Source organism: Numenius arquata, chromosome 8 (genome assembly GCF_964106895.1).
Source record: "Numenius arquata chromosome 8, bNumArq3.hap1.1, whole genome shotgun sequence".
NCBI classification, from domain to species: Eukaryota; Metazoa; Chordata; class Aves; order Charadriiformes; family Scolopacidae; genus Numenius; species Numenius arquata.
This window is the reverse complement of record NC_133583.1, coordinates 34,927,267-34,944,901: the sequence shown is the minus strand read 5'-3', so window position 1 is coordinate 34,944,901 and position 17,635 is coordinate 34,927,267. Positions and strand designations below refer to the sequence as shown.

Sequence of the window (17,635 nt, the reverse complement as noted above, 5' to 3'; positions counted from 1 at the left end):
CCAGGAGAACAGAAGATCTTTTGAGGGCAATGTTTTAAACCTAAATGTGATGCAGTATGAAAATTCTCTTGTGTAAAAGTTGAAGGAAGATATAAAATGCTGAGAGAGGGATAGACTGGTTCTGCCACTCTTGTTAGTTCTAGACTGTACTGTTTCTTTCCCATTCATGAATAATTTTCTGTGAAACCTGTGTCTGAATAACTCCTCTTGTGCATTGAATTTCAGCAGCCCTGGAGCCAACATCCTCCCAAAGCTGTAGCAGCTCGGAACAGTTCAGTGCTTGGTATCCTGCACCTACAGTGATGGTTTGAAAAGCAGAGCGATGTGGATTGGGTTTTTAAGGACAGGGTTATTCTTCCAGGAGCAGCAGCCTGGGGCCATATGCCCCAGAGATGGAGCTCACCAGCCCACTCGGTTTTTCTGCTCCAGGTCTATGTTTGTCACCCCTGGTGCCAGCTGACAGCAGGCACACTGGTTGTGACTGACAGCCTCGGTCAACGCACACGAACAGCCCGTGCCCAGGGCTCTCCCATGTGTGTAGGATTGACTGGAGCTGAGGTCTCTAGCTGAGAATTGCACTTCCCATCAGCCTTGTTCAAGCTTGGTCCTCGGAGAAGCCATCAGGTCCATGAAGAGGAAAGGCTGTCTGTAACTTGGCCCATATTAAACTGAGCTTCTGTACTCCTGGCCTACCAGCAATGCTGCGTTCCACTGGGTGGAACCAGGGCAAACCAGCCCTCCCCATGCAGCTCTCTGCTGACATTTGAGTTGACACTCACTTCTGCAAAACCTGGACGGGAACCAAGAAGGATGGTGCAGATGAGCAGGGTCTGGAAGCATCTAAAGTTTACTCGGCGCAGCAGAAACCAGGAGACCTGAGCCTTGTCCACCCACTCCCACCTGCACGTGGTCTCCCTGCAGAACAGCAACCGTACTGATGCCTGGGAAGAGGTCCTTAAAGGTTCCTCACGTTTGGCTGCTCCGTAAGCCAAGAGCAGCTGGGAAACAGAGACCACCAAGCTGGGGTGGTAGACAGAAATCCAGATGGAGGAAAGCCCATTGCTCATAGCAATTCACAAATGAAAAGCAAACAGGTTTTTTTTAATTTATTTATTCCTGAAAGTGTACAACTAGAACATAAAAATATTCCTTGGTGAAAGCAAAACAGAAAAGGGTAGGAAATGAATGCCAAGTGAAAAACATTTGCATGTTCCAAGGGAAGAAGCCTCCAGAGACAGAGCTTGGAGACTCCTCAAGCTTGGAAGTTAAGGTCATATTTCTATTTTACAGAAACTTCCTGCAGCAGATCCGTAAGTTATATCATTGTGACTCATAACTCGGTGGAATGAGTTTCTAGTTTGTTCTCTTTGAGAAGCCAATTACTTCAAGTGCATCACACCAATAAATGAAATCAGTGCACTGCTCTATTTATTATTAGGCATTTGTTTTTCCTTATGGTGACTGCATTACAGCTGCCACAAATATGCAAACCAGCTGAATTAAAACAGCACACTTTCTTGAACATTTCCAATCTCTCTAAACCTTGGTACTTTGTATGTTCTCCATTACCTGGATTATTCTGACTAATGAACTCTTCCATTTGCTGGAAAATATTGAATGCAATTAGTACCTCAGTGCGCAGCCTCCAAGTATGCTGTGCCTAGCAGCTGAGCGCTGTAAAAGAGCCCAGTGCTTGGCAGAAGAACTAGAAATCCAGAAGATAAAAGGGAGATTTACACACACTCCCACCAAGGCCTGCTGCAGAATTTAATTGGCAAGGTTAGCAATAAAGGGGCTGCAGAGAAAATCACGAAGGTTATGGCCCCAGTGCAAGTCACAAAGCAGTAACAAGTTATGATTCCCAGGCTTAAAAATTATAAATTACATTTGGTTCCTCACCTCGCACTCCCCCATGCCAAGCTGCACAATGTGCTCTGATCAAGCCAGTCTATTCCTTTGCTTTTCTGAGTCCGGCTTTATCTCTTCAAGGGGAGACACAAATCACTCCATCCAACCCTTCTGCAATTTCATCCAGCCTCTGCCGGCACTCTTCCTGCAGCTGCTTCAGCTCTCTCTCCAGGCTGGCCTCTCTCATCTGCAGTTCTTTGATCACCTCTGTAGCACTGACAGCTGAAACAGGCTCCTTGGATACAGACCTATGGAAGCCTGTTTTGCTGGCAGGATGTTTGCTTCTGAACACCAGTCTGCACGAACCGTGCATTTTATTTTTTTTTGGAGCACAAAGGTATGTAAGATCTAGCAGTTTCAGTTCAACGCTTTCCTGTATCTTTCTAGCAGTGGCAGAGAACCCCTCCTTCTGTAGTTCTTCCTCTCTTGTTTTCACCTGTAGAGAGAAAAAAAAAAAGGGGGGGGGGGGGGGGATAGGGGAAGAGTATGGTAGGTTTCTGTGAAAAAAACATCCCGCCAGGAAACAACACCAAATGTCACGTTTGGACTAGGATGTACCAAAGAGAAGAGAGCCAACTGTGAATGTAAACCTAAGTGCGTGGCAGTGAAAACTGAATTATGCTAACACGTGCTTTCTATCAGGTAGCAGCCTCAGTGACCAAAAAGCTGCCTGTAATAATTTGCTTGCAGATTCACAGCCTACCAGCCCCTCCACCGACGACTAACACACAAGGGCCCTACATGCTTCCCTCTTACTGAGGAGTGGGTGATTTGACTTCAGAGCAAAACACACGGAGCAAAAAGGCCAACCCAGCAGAGTGACCTTCATCACCATTGTGCTTTTTAGCCATCACATTGTCATAACAGATTAATTGCCTCATGACTAACAATACTAATTCAGTTTGCAAATGCTTTCTGCACTTGGCAACGCTAAAAACTAGGGATGACAACTGTAAGCTAGAAATTCCTTAATTCTCAATTCTCATTATGGGGTAACAACTAGGAAAAGGAAAATAATGGAGCAGAGACAAAAAAGTAGAGCCTAAGACCAAAATGAATACCAGGCAGCACGCTTTCACTGAAGACAGGCCCAATAAAACAAAGCTTTTCTTGTGACAGAATCACAGTCTGGATTATAAAAAGCAATTGTATATACTGGGATTTCTCCAAAGCGTTTGATTTAATGTTCTCTAACAATTTGATTTGAAGAACTTGCAAGATGGTAATTGCCTTGCCAATTTTACTAGTGGATTAAACATCAATTCAGTGACTCATCTCAAAATGTAGTCATCAGTGGGGAAACATCCATAAGAAGAGGTACCCTGTGCTAAGGCCTTCAGGGAAACAGCTCTTGGTCCAATGGCACTTTCCGTTTCTAGTACGGCAAGAAGCAGCCAAATCACCTCAGCCAAAAAGCAGCAAAGTTAAAGAAAAAGCAACGCAGCCTCTGCAACCTGCACAAGTCCCAGAGCTCTCCTGGAACTTGTGTGCAGTTCTGGAGTTCACGATTCAAAGAACTACAGGGAAAGAGAGAAGGATTCAAAGGCAGGTTGCCCATGACTCAGAGCCCAGAAAACAAGCGATATAGTTTGAGCTCTTGAAGTTTCATGCTACTTCATTCATGGGAGACAGACATATAGTCCATTTTAGATCCTAAAAGAAAGTGGAAAAGAAAGTATTGAGAGACCAGACTTTGCTGACAAAGCCATGAGAAGATCAAATGAATGAAAATTTGAGTTAGATATTCAGCTTCAGAATAAGGCATTGTTTCCTACTGTGAGGATAATAAACCATGAAATGCTTCATTGCAGCTTCAGGGATGAATCCTTTGGCCAAAGCTCAGCTCAGGGTAGGCTCAGTGCTAATGATACCCCCTTCCAGCCTTGAAGCTGATCTGCAACTCCTCCCTGGCTACGGGTGAAGCTGAAAAACTCCTTGGGGTTTTAAATCTGCAGATCTGCATTAAGATATTGGTATCTCACATATGAGGGCTTTGAGCAATTCCCTGTAAAGTCAGGGATGTTTTAGCATCTCTCTGAAGTACCAGCGATCAGTCAGAACTCAAAGCAGCAGCTGCAAGGACAAGAGTCTTAAGAGTACCAGAGATCCACCCCACCTTTGCCACTGCCAAGCTACAACTGCTCAGGGTCAATCCAGCTGCCGTATCTGGAGACAAAAGGAATTTTTTCCACAGATCAGTAAGGAAAGTTTTATTAGTGAAACAAATTCAGAAGCTTATGCCACAGAGGGGCTCAGATTACACTCTCTTATGGTGAGAAACGCTGCAGGCACGAGGGCTGCAGTCACAGATAAATCCCCCACTGACACCAACTGCACAAGGGCTTCACTCACTTAACCCAAGCCTTTCATCAGAATATCTTCATGTGTTTTGCAGCCAAGTAATTAATCCTCTCCATAGTTATCCCCACCCCGGCCAACCCCACTCAAAAAAGATGAAGAAAATCAATCAAATCAGAAATGGAGTAAATTTTCCCTAACACATTAAAGGCTTTATCGATGCAGAACCATCTGTTAAAGGAGACCTCCGTTGATTAAGGCATTTGAACAGAGAGAGTTGAAGCCCAGAGAGGTCTCTTTGCCCTTGTCCAAGAACCAAGGGACCCTCTTTATCATAATCCCCAAGGAATCCCAGGACATCTCTTGTTGTTGGCTAAAAGAATATCTGAGGTTCAATTCCCTAACACCACTTTAGAAGAAACAAAACTGAAAAAATAAATTCAATGTTATCTTGTCTCCCCACTGCCAATGAATAAGTGGAAAATGATGTTTGCACAAAGTGGATTTAGCACTGGAATCCAGGATGGGAAAAATTTCCTGTTACTTACAAAGAACAAAATCACTCAGCAAACAGAGCCCACAAAATGTTATTTATTTTTTGCATTAAACAGGCAGAATAGTGGGGCCGTATAGGAATCCCTTGATTCCTAATGAAACATAGGTTTTCATACTCTCCATCAGCCAAAATTGGAGAATTTTATTATCCATTGTGCGAGGCACATGATGAAGAGCATGCTCCTCTCGGCACTAAGTGCATTGAGCTCTAACTCATAGCAAGAACAGGAATAGGAATTACTACACTGAAGCAGGAGCAGCTGTAAGGACAAGGACAACAGCCTTACAGTGAGGCAGTCAGGGAAGCAGAGGTATAACAAATTCCGACATCCGAGTATCAGAAGGGCACTGCACATGTTATCTTCTGTAAAGAGGACCAATATTTCCTGGGACAACATTAGATAAATTTAACAGGGGAAATTTTGAAAATAATGAATATGAATAAGAAAACAAGTTCAGTAAAACACTATTTATTTCTTATCAGCACAATCGGGAGGTAAAAAGCTACCTCCAGTTCTTTTTTGCCGTGTTCTTCCTGGTAAGCTCTGCAACCATATGTATGTCCACAAATACTCCTGTTGCGGTTTGTAGATTTCAATAGCTAAAATTCTCTGAGGGTTACTGTCAAGCAATATTCTTTACTCTTCACATCCTGAATGCTTGTGAAAATGCTCAATAACCTCCTTGTGTATGGTTAATTGATGCACTTTAACAGCTTGATGTCTCTCATTAGTCAGCACACAATGATTATTCTACACTGCAAAACAATCTCAGCAGACCACTTTGTATTAAACAAACATATTGTAAAAGATTAGAAGCCTCAGCATTTTGTGTCTGCCCATCTCTATCCCACAGCTCTGCCTTTCAGTCTCAATCTACCAGCTGGAAGCTGAATTCCCAATTAGGTATATAGTGCTGTCTGACAACTGCTGCACATCCTCTCCGAATAAATACAACAACATGATAATAATTGTTTCCTCTTCTACAGAACCAACCTCATCCCAAAGGGACCCAGTGCATTTTGAGAAAAGCGACACCAAACGCAGAGGGAATCAGCTGATGAGGAATCAGCATCTTCAAACTGACACATATCCCGCCCTGGAGCAGCACTGATCCGGTGAGCTGTTCGCAACAGCACAACACAGCACTCACTCACAGACACTGTAACCGGGTCCACGTCCATGTGCTGTCCCTCTGGTCAGCTTGGTACCCTACCAAGTTTCACACTCCCAAGACCACGATAAGCCAGCAGGAACCTTCCATGGCATGCAAGTGTCCTCACCAGCCCTACAAGAGCTGCAGATGGACAGATGCTATGAATGTACACTGAGGCAAGCACTCCTCCTGCGTTCCTTCTAGCTCTTCACCTCACCATGTCACCAACCGCTGTTTGGGACAGGATAGTGGCCAAACTGCCCTGAGTGCTCCTAGATGGTTTCCTTTAAAATAACTTAAGTTTTCCAAAAAAAACCACCATACATTTTCAAAAGGTATTAAAAACTAAAAGCTAAAGGGAAAACTGCAATAATTTTCATGTTCTAAGGAGAAGCCAATGAGCTAGTGTAGCTGCAGAGAGGACTATTGCATCTTAGATCACACACAGAAGGGACTGAAGTGACAGCTTGCGCTGCCCTTCCCAAACCTGACACAGTGCAAAGGGTTGTGGTGTGCAGACGCTGCTGCCAGATTCACACGTAGGAATATGCAAAGGAATAAGCACTAGAACAAAACAGATCTCTTCAGCGTGAGGGTGGGCAGGGACAGGTGGCCTCCAGTTCCTGACGTGGTGGAATTAAGCCAGGCGGGACATCCATCAAGTGTGGAAAGGACTTCCCATCTCTCCAGGGACACCACCATGACTGATGCTGCGTTTCCAAAAATGTTCGGTCTGAGGTCTGATTGAGGAAAGTGGCCAAGCGAAAACAGAAAAGGGTAGGCCAGTCCAGAGCTGGAAAGGGGCACTGAGATGAGGCACATCCAAAAAACATGTCGAGCAGAAGGTTTGCCTCAGTCCCCACCACCATGGTGGATTAACTTCTGCACTGATGCACAGGAGAGACCTTAAGCCTGCAAATATCTACACACATGATTAACTCCCCCAGGACTTCCTCACCCCTACCTTCTCTGAAATTTCTTCTACCCTAAGGTACCACTGCCTGTCCTTTTCACCCAGACAGCACTCTCAGCTATTTTCAGTCCTGGGATTCTTCTGTCTTTGAATAAGTTTTACAGCAATGAGTTCAGTGGGCAAATCATGGAAAATGTAATGTGTCCCACATTTTAAATAAGCTGCCTTCCAGTTTCTTTGCATGTTCTGCTGTTTTGAGGCCAGAACAGTAATGCCCCAATTCACCTCCTCTAGACATGTGCTATTTGTCATATGGACAGTCCCAGTCTTTCAGTTGCCCATCTTGTGAAGGTCTACATCTATCGACTGCTTAGGTGACCTCGACATTTAGCTCATTTGATCTCTCCTCAAAGAGGAGACCTTCCAGCCCTTCACAATTACTGCTGTAGTTTCCTCAGCGCCCTCACATTTCCCTGCACCTTGTTGGTAATGAGCTTCCCAGAGCTTTGTGTCTCATTCCATGTGGCTCAGAAGCATCCCCGAGAGGCTGATCTGTCTCAGAGTTTTAACAGCTCACTAATGAAAAGTGCAGCAAAAATGATTCACAAAAAGGTTCTTTTTCTGCTAAGAAGCAAGCTGGATGTGAACGTATTTGGAGAGAATTTTACTAACATGCAAGACATCCCAAAGAGATGCTAAGAGATCTAGATAACCACCTCACATTATTTAAATAATTTCCAGTAATGACCTAACAAAAGTGACAATCTTCCAAATGCTGGAAGTCAACATTTCAGCTTTTTAAAACTTCACATGGCAAGCTGAAAGTTTCAGAAAGCAAATGAACACTCTGCCTCTCAGTTACATACTTGAATGAAGCCACTAGCTAGAGAGGAATTTTAAAATGCAGCAGCAATGAAAGGTCTAAACATCTATTTCGGGGAAAAGAGTGGGGGGAGGCATAGGAGCATTTCCATTTTGTGATCCATTTTGTTGCCAGCTTCGAGGAAGGAGCAGCAAATCAAATTGTTGGAGCTCCTTTTGAAGTGGATGATAAAGACCAGAATCATGTCATTATTTTTAAATCACAATCTCTTCAAATTATTCTAGGAGTTTTGCAGAAATGGCTATAATAACGATATTGTTCAGAAAAACAAACTGCACAAACAAGCCTAGAAAAGGCACATTTTCTTCCTCCAGTCCTGTCTGTCCACTCATTCTCTCCTGTACTTATCTTATGAACAGGGAGAAGACCCCATGTGCACACAGCGTGAAATACAAGTTATTCTTGCCATTCTATACAGGTACTACAAACCACGATGCCTGCCTTTGCTGGAAAACGCAGTGCTGCCTGCTCCTTTGTGCTCCAAGTCAGAAGGAACAAACAGAAAAATCTCAGATCTTGTCTTTTTGGGTTGGGGAGCGAAAGGAAATTAGGAAATATGAACGGATGCAATATCCAAGCCACCAAGTCATACTGCCTTTGCTATTGGGGCATAATCAACCAACACCTTTCATAAACTCACCTGGTTCCGCTGAAAACACCAGAGAGCATTTGACTTGCAGAATCTTTTATTTCTAAAGGAAGCTCATTTCTGAGCTTTATTTTAAAGCTATCACATCTAAGATGGCCCCCCCGTACCTGGGGAGGTGAAGAGGGTGAAGTGAAATATTACACACTTGGAAATATGTGATTAAGGAAGGGCCAGGCTGCAGAAATAGAAAAGACCTGCCAGGTCAGCCAGCGCACTCCCCTGCCTGGCTCGGAACAACTTCCCAGCACATCGCAACATCCCAAGCACGGGCAGCGAGAGGTGTGCCCCGGGTTAGAGGAGCTGCCCAGAGCTCTATCTCCATGTACACTGAGCAGACTCTCATTCAAAAGGCAAGCATTAATTATAGAGAAAGATCTGTGGGTAAAAAATGAAAGCGGGATAAGGACGGAGATACTGGCATCGCTCAGAGACTGCTGGCATGGACGCTGTGCAGAAATCCTGACAGTTGAGTGCTGGAAACCAGGCCTGGCAAATTAAGGTTAGTTTCGGAGTTTTCCGTTTCCAGACTGGAATCCAGATCAGTCAAGGGGCTGAACCTTGCAAACACTTGTCTTTGATCACTACAAGCCTGAATAACACTTTATAAATTATAATTATTTATACCTTTTGCTGCCTTTCAGTTTCTACCTAGTGTTTATTCTACCCCCCACCGCCCACCCTCCTGGGAAGAACTTTGTGGAGCTGCAATCCCAGCTGACAGTCTACCTGGAATACAGAAAACAGGATAGAGAAGGATTTGCAGACCACTTTTAAGAAAGCCCTCCTTGTCAGCACTGAAAAAACAGCACCAAGTACAAAAGGAAAGCGAGCAAAAGGAAATAATAAGCAAAAGTACCAATAACATAGAAGGGGAAAGAGCAGAAAGATCTGCAAGAATTAACTAAAAGTGGAATACAATAAAAATAGACACGGGGATCCCACAACTTCCACCTACAACCTTTTTGTGCTCCTATACAAGAATTTTTCCAGCTATACAACACACATTCTGCACCTTGCTGCACACAGAGCAGCACCGAAAACTGAAAAACATGCACCATGGTCTGTGAAAGAAGATGCCCAAGCAGAATTTGTCTCAAACTTCATTCGAGATAACAAGAAATGAGCAAGCCAACACCGTTGCTCCCCACGTTTGTCGCTGCTTTCTGTGCAGAACAAAACAGTTATGAATAACCCAAGTTTTTTGCGTGCCTGTGTGTCCCCAAAGGCGTAAGAATAAAACCTTTTTTCACGCGTAAGTATGGTGAGGGCTTTACACTTCTTTAACAGTAAACAAGTAATAATTTGGCTAGAGGGCCAGTTCTTTTAACAAAAATGTTTGGGTTTTTTTTGTTTTTGAACAATCATGGTTAAGTGTGTGACAAATACTTCCCTTCCTTAGCTATAGACAGTGACCCATCCAGCCTCAGGAAGCAGAGAAAGGCATTATTTCAAGGGATGCTATGAATGCATAAGTGATGGAAAATCCAATCCCGTAGCTCCTATTTTTGGGAAAAATTACAGAGCGGGGGGGGCAGGACCCTGAAGAGCCTATGAAATTCAAACATTTGCTGAACAATAACTTCCAAGAAAATCAGACCCCCAACCTTCAGAAAAACATCTAAAGGCATTTGCTGCTCACACAAAAACAAAAATACCCCACCAAGTTAAAGCAAAAGCAATATCTGCAATCAGCTGTTCTGGAAACACTATAACCCTGAGTAAGCAGGTGTTTTACTATAAAAAAATACTTTACTCTAATTTCAAATTCATGTCTTATAGTAACTTGCCCAAATGTAATTTCAAAGCTCTAAGAAAGTTATAGAGTTAGTACTGCAGCTCTATAAAACTTGTCTCATTGAATCAAGCTTCTTTGCTGTAAGCTTTCAAGGTTTTTAATTTTCTGCAGCAATTTCTACACAGTGAAGAGTAACCAGTTAAAAACGCTGGAAACCACCATTTTCTATTTTAATAGCTGAACACATCCCACACTGTCCTGCCTAAATGAGGTTTCTTTCTTCTTGTGAGATCTTTGATTGTACACAGAGACTTGATGTTCTTCTGAAATAGCCCATTTAATACCAATGCTCATGCATTTATGGATTTAAAGTCATAATAAACTGTTTGATTAGTCTAACCTACCACAAAGCACAGGCAATGGTATCTCACCTAGTAATTTCTGCAATGTTCTACCACATTTTGGTAAGCTACAGGGTCTCTTCTAGAAAGATAAACTTTTGTGGGTTTTTTTAACACAGGTTCCAGCAGATCAAGAAGCTACTCCATCAGTGTGATATCTCAGCAGTGAAACATATTTATGGTTTAAAATATGCCCTTTTTCAGTAAGTTCCCCCTTAGTCTCTGGGTCTTCTTAAACTATCTTTCATCTAAAGTCTTACACTCTCAAAACTTCACTTCTGTCTAAGAACCTACAGAACATGATCCAGCTATAACTTTGCCTTGGTTAAATTACACTTTTCTCACCTCTCAAAAAAACCAAATAATTCCTTTATTACCCCTCCTTCAATCCTTCCTAACCTTTCAACCATTTTCCAGTTGCGATGGTGGTATAAGTGGGGCCAACACATTTCATTAAGCTCTGAATTGTGATCTACATCTTACCCATCATTTAATGACCAGTAGCAGAGAGCAACACTTAGCTGCCAATAACTAACAACTCTTCCATGACCCATTACCATTACTTTTATTTCATAAGGCCATGAAATGGAAAGGTTTGCACATACCCAAAACCTGATGCTGTAAGGCAGATCAAACTGGTTTGAGGTACGCGCATGGGTATTTCTTATTAAACCCAAACCCCAGCAAGAAAGTAAAAAAATTTCTTTTGGCTTAACAATAATTACAACAGTTAAAGCAAAATTTCACCACAATATAATTACTAATTTCTAACACTCATTATTAGTTCAGCAAGAGGAAAAATCTTAGGCCTTTGGAACTGGAGGTGAATAAATGAAAGGAGTGATCCCAAAGTCATATTAATGGGGGCATTATTTGTACCATAAACTATGAAGACATTTTAGAAGGGTTATAAAGCTGAGCTATAGCAACTGACAGAAGATGTAATTATACAAGCAGCTGCATTCCAAATTTCACCCGGATTTGCAATTTCCTGCAATTAGAGAGAAATGTGTGCATCTCCGTCTTACGCATTTTAAGCAAGATATTCACTATTCAAACGCTAGCTCCCAGGCACACCTACTGTCATTCCAAAACAAATTGACAGGGAAGCCACAGAGAAGCAACCTATTTTATCTAGGAACAGAAGGCCATCTTTTAACTGGGGGAGGAGTCCTCTGAGGAGAATCTAAAAATATAATTTTAATACCAGGAACGCACATAGCTGCATCCGATGAGAACAGCTATGGCGGTCTGGCAGGGCGCTGCTGCTCTGCGCTTTCTTTTATTGTACACTGAATACTGCAAGGAACTTTGGAAGCTTTCAGAACATCATCCGCGCTGTTCTCCAACGGAAAGCTTTTAGATAGCGAGGAAGCACAGTAATGGAAAGTTATAAGTTAATTAGAGCATTTGAATGAGATAATTTCATAAAGAGGAGTGTGACCTGATCTTGTCTGAATGGGTAACATTTCTGCTGGTTTTGTTCGGTTTGTTTCGGGGTTTTTTTCCTTTGTGTGTGTGTGTTTTGTTTTTTTGGTTTGTTTGTTTGTTTGTTTTTAAGATAATCAAATGGGTCTCTATTTAGACACACGTATCTAAATACCACATTGACAGGAGTCAGAAAAGTCAGTTTGCCTTAGATAAAGGAAAAGGATATAGGATTAAGACAACAGGAAAAGAACATTAAGATTTTTCAGGGTCTTTACCAGAAAAATACAAAGTGCACCTCCAAATATCAATAAGAAGCACAAAAGCATATGACTGATAAAAGCATTGCCTGTTTGCTGAGACTACAAATACCTTTCATAGAGGCAAAGCAAAAGGCAAATTAATCCTCTTAGGCCTAAAAGCAACTGAACTTTGTGACTGCTGTGCAGTGAGCCCGTGTGAGCAGAGTTGCTTACAGTAAGGGCTTCACCCAGCTTTCCTCCTGCAACGGAGCTGCGCCGGATCCTACCCTTGAAGAGATGCACAAAGAGGCAGGTGCTTCAAGGACAGCCTTTGGGTTGGATTGCTAAAGGACATACCCGAGGCAAACAGCCCAGAATGAAGGCAGCTACGCTGAAAGACTCATGAGATACATCTCTCTTCCACAAAGCTATAAAAAAGCTTTCCGTTGTATGGTTATTTTCTGAACTCTCTGTTCCTGAGTTTTTAGCATAAATAATTTGCTTTTCCAGAGGTTAACTTTTGAGGTGAACAACTGAACCAAAATTAAAAAAAAAATAAAATAGATGGGAGTCAAAAATGTAATGTGATTATTCTATTGCAGCTACTCTGTAGGCAGAACCAGCCGGGGACAAATCTTAAAATAATAAATGGTCTTCAAAGAAATCAGCAATTTCTGCATCACCTCTGTTCAGCTAAAAAGGATGTCAGTGATGCCAGCACAAAAAGAGCAGACGTGAAGCATCAGCAAGAGCATACAACAAGATGGCCAGAATGACTGTGCTCCGGAGCCAGGAGCTCATCTAAACCTCTTCAGCTACTTCCCACGAGAATATGCAAGCCCACCACCAGTACAGTCCCGCTGCTCATTCTTTACCATCGACTACAAGGAGACAAAGTTCAGACTTCTGAAAGTCCCATATGCCACACAATTCTGAATGCGCACCACAGGGAATAAGTGATAAACACCTATTTCCTTCTCCAAATTATAAATCTTCAGCATTTTACAGTAATAAAAAAATTCCATTTTAACAGCCTGCCCTTTTATAATGCATTTCTTTTTAACTACAGTTTTATCTCTAGACTTTTCAAAATCCTTGAATTCAATTAGAAGATCACACATATTAATGTAGTAATAGGCACATAGTGAAAATGTATGATATGAAAACCAGAGTATGTCAGTGTAAGTAATTTAGATGCTTGCAAAAAGGCTGCAGTGCTACTTTGAAAAAGACCCTGACAACTACAAATTACAAAGGAAGGCAACAGACAAGTATTGCTTCGTATAATAAATTGCTCACTTATTTTTCAATTTGTTCTTCCAAACTTTTATCTTGGGCAGCAGAGACAAACACTGATGATTTGAGATATCATCTCAGATCTAAGTGACTCGCAAGAAGCTTGGAGGACTCCACTTTGTTTTAAGTAGAGCTTTATCACTGTGCAACATGAAAGTAGCCACTTTAGAAACTGTGCTGCTTGTGACTTGCACTTCTCTATAGCATCCCGCTTTTGGAGAACAGGGTGTGAAACAAATTCAAGCAATGTAGGCCCTGTATATACAGCCAAAAAAAGCAATGTTTATAAAAACCACTCCTAGAGTACACAGATGAGAGGAAGGTATTGTATAGTCATAAAAATTTTCTGAAAAGAGTCTCTCTCGTGGAAAAATTGCAAGGAAAATTAAACAAAAAAAAACAAACACCAAAAAACCCGAAAGACCAAAAACCAAAGCCCCACGACTTTTAGGGAGTTTCTTCACCCCCAAACCAGTTTAGTTTTCAGTTATAAAATACTCCCTTGTCCCCCCCGGGGGCTTTGCATGACCGCTGCAGAACCTCCACCAGCTCCCAGCCCTGCAGCTCTTACCTCGGCTTTTGGGGGCGGCAGGAGCAGCGCATCCAGAGTAGCAAAGGTCACTCCAGCAACCCAGCCTGTCCGTAACTATGGCATGATGCAAATGAACTTTAGCTCCCAGGTGGAGATTTGTCTACATAAAACATTTTCAGAGTTTCAGTGAAAAAGCAGACATTTTCTACAGCCACTACTTTTATAATGCATTCAGCAGTTTCTCTTATTAGCTCACAGTTTTGAGGGTGAGTAGCAGCTGCAGGTGGATGGGAATGGCCATCGTGACTCTTGCAGCAGTCAATGGCTGGGCCCTAACAGCTATTCTGTAAAGGGGAAAAAAAAAAAAAAAAAAAAAAATCAAACAGCTCTCAGGGTTTTGAGAGAGGCAGTAAGATAAGGAGTTAAAAAGTATTGAGTTCTAAGCTCAGAAGGGTACTAAAGCTTTATTTAGATGCCCCTCTGGCTGGGAAGAAGAGATGTGACAATATTAAATTACAGATTTACTTTTATGTCAGCTCTTCTACAAGCACAAGGGACAAAGACACAGAAATGAATTGGATACTTTTTCCTCTTATGATCAAGTACTCTCAATTTCAGGGCAGAGGACTGAGAGAACAAGGCCAAGGTTTTAAGAAAAAAGGACACTTAAAGTTAAGCTTTGAATGAATGAATGCAAACAGTCCTCCTAAAAGCACCTCTATCAACTCACCTAAAAACCAAGCCGTACTGCAAAGCGTGCAACGCTTGTAACTCCTGCTGGTGGTGGAGGAACCCATCTTGACAGTCTGTCCCGAGCTATAAAGCAAGCCAGATACCTCCTGGAAGTTACTGTCCCCAAAACCCATTCTGAAAGGTTCAGTAAAACACACTAATAGCATTTCAGGTAGAGCTGCTCTAAAATACAGCCGCTGGCAATGGTGTTTAACATGGCCTCTGTCAGCCAGAATTAGCTGTGTCCCCAAGATATTGCCCTTGTGGAGGATAACATTTGTTGCAGTGGCTCACCATTTGCAAGAGCCTCGAAATCCAGCAACCTCATGGTCACAGGTACCTCAAATCCCACCCATCAGCGTCTAAACTCTTCACATTCAAAGATAAAAGCAGTGCTGGGAGCTACGATCTTATATACCTTGCACATCAGAGCCCTACAGGCATTCCTCGTCTTTGTCCATGTTTTATTGTGTGTTTTAACTGTGGGAACGTAAGTACTACACTTATTTCTTAAAAATGCACTAAAACACTACAAAACATTCTCTCATTGGGATGGAGTTTTTTTACAGTTTATTGTTAAATAAAGCTCATATAAAATTTATTGCAGTATAATTCTTCAGCTGCATTTACTACGTTTCATTGCCTTGGTAGGTATCCAACATCTTGGCAAATAATGCGAGTAAAATATTAACACTGGTTATTGATTATACTTTAACTGATCCTGTCACCTGAGCAAACATTCTGCATTTCGGCAAAGGAAGGGAAAACAGCATTTTTTGGGAAGCAACAAAAACTTTCACCTACGCTTACTTCAAACCCTAGAGTTCTGCACACAAAACAGGAGACAGCACTCAAGTTTTTAATGTTTCTCTCTTCCCTAAGGAGCTGGAGTCTTTTAGAATATATAAGCCCCATGAAAAATGTCAGGCTGGGTAATTTATTTTCAGTTAGGTTTTTTTTGTGTGTTTGAAATCGGTTTGCTGATTTAGCAACTGGTACACAGAGTCTCTTTGTCTCTCACACAGTTCAGTACTCATTCAGCAATCTGCACAGCAAGTTGCATCTGCAAACGAAGAATACATACTTATCTTTTTCATCTCTTTGTATGCTGCAAGCTTAACGTTGACTGTTCAAGTCTGACCAACCTGCATAGGGTTCTCAGAAGCAAGCAAGATTCTTTCAATAAACTCCCAGCTCTGCTTATCTGCAGTAACTTTCCACAGGCACACCAGCCTTAAGCCAGGCTAACAAGGGACTCCAGGTCTAACGCAAATGTTAGATCCTGCTGTTGAGAGGAAAACCAATGCATGGAGATGGTTTCTTTCCTCCTTCCAAAAGAAGAGAGAGCACACCGCCCTCCAGAACAATCATTTGGATCTCCACCACAGCCACTTACCAGAAGTGAGCAGCCCCAGATCTCCTGCTAGGAATACTGATGAGTGACAAATAAAACAATGCAAGAAAATACACGAGCAAAGAGTGAAAACAAACATTAGGATCTTACTTCCTACTGTTTACAGCAGATCCATGCTTTCTAATAACCTAAATCTAATAACATGGCAATTCCATCAGCAGCAAATTTAATCCTACATTTAACTAAATAAGAACGACACATAAAAGCCATTAGTCTTGTCCCCCCTTGCCATCCTCCTGTCCATGTCCTCCATTGCTCCCTTTGATGGATGTTTCTGTTGATCTCTCTGGGTTTCCTCCCCCTATCCAGGCATCTGGGCCCAGCCAGCCATGCACTTCCAAAAGCTGCTCTTGTGGCCTTGCTAGTTCTTCAATTTCTTTTTGCATGAAAAGCTCCACTGACAGCTGCTTGGTGCTCCAGATGGAGGTTTGCAAACACAAAAGTGGAACAGAGAAACGCTCCGGGACCGGGGAAGGGGCAGGGGAAGAGAATGTGCTGACTGAGGAAATACGCCGGCACTGAACCATTCCCTACCAACTCCTCCACTTCCTGCACCCCAGACAGCCTGGATAATTAACTACTTGCTACATTAACATCTTCCTATTAGCAGAAAGCCCAGAGAACTCGAATGAACAGGAGAAGTGGCAAAGATGAAATGTGAACGGTTTGCTTTAAAAAAAAAAAAAAAAAAAAAAAAAAAAGCTTTTTACAAGCCTTCAGAGAGTTCTCCAGCGAGAGCTCAGCTGCCCCTTCGCCACAAGCCCTGGGTTTAACGCAGCAGAAACACAACCCAGCCCCGCACTGGTGGAGGAGGGAACACGGCACAGCAGGAGCCAGTCCAATCCCCACTGTGTGCCCTCACCATTCACATGGTGCGGAAAATAATGAGACTTCAGCATTTCCCTCATCCATAATACACGGAATGCACGTGTCTTTATTTTCACGCGGGTTAGCCGCACACACAACACAGCCACCAAGCACTGGCAGCGGCTCCCAGGGTACCCACCGCTCCTCATCCCCCCTCCAAATTCATTACACGGCTTACAGAAAAACTTTGGAAGTGCACTTGTTTGAGTAGCTAAAATTCAACTCAAGCTCAGTAAGAAAAAAAAAAAAAAAAAAAAAACACCACCAAAAAACTCAACAAAACCAGAAGGATGTAGGACTGTTCCAGCATCAGCCTCTGGAGCTGCTTCCGTACATCAATAGTGAAGCCTTAAATCAAAGTGCATCAAAAAGCATTCAGTCTTTTATAAATGTAAGATCCTTGGAAAAAAAAAAAAAATATAAAATCTTCTTTTATTAGACTCTACAAGGTCTCCAGGAGCGTGCTGTGATGAGCTGGTAGTGGCAAAATTCTTGAGTGAATCACAGGACTCTTGCTATGGAGCGAAAGCCTCTCTGCGTTTCAGCCCACGCCATCGCCACTTGACGGAGCGCCCCAGGTTATTCCTGCCACCACCAACAACCACCCCTACACCTCCCCTCTCCCCA

The 17,635-nt window shown here is 42.5% G+C and overlaps 1 protein-coding gene across 1 annotated transcript in view; it reads right to left on the bottom strand.

Moving 5' to 3' along the window:
- Window positions 1-1,115: 1,115 nt before the first annotated feature.
- The window catches only part of TEDC1 (tubulin epsilon and delta complex 1), a 78,756-nt gene continuing 62,236 nt past the window's right edge, over window positions 1,116-17,635 (bottom strand). Inside the window, exon 8 of the mRNA XM_074152215.1 lies at window positions 1,116-2,344. Within this exon, the coding sequence (XP_074008316.1) occupies window positions 1,985-2,344 (360 nt within the window). The 3' untranslated portion in view covers window positions 1,116-1,984. The remainder of the gene's footprint in view (window positions 2,345-17,635) is intronic.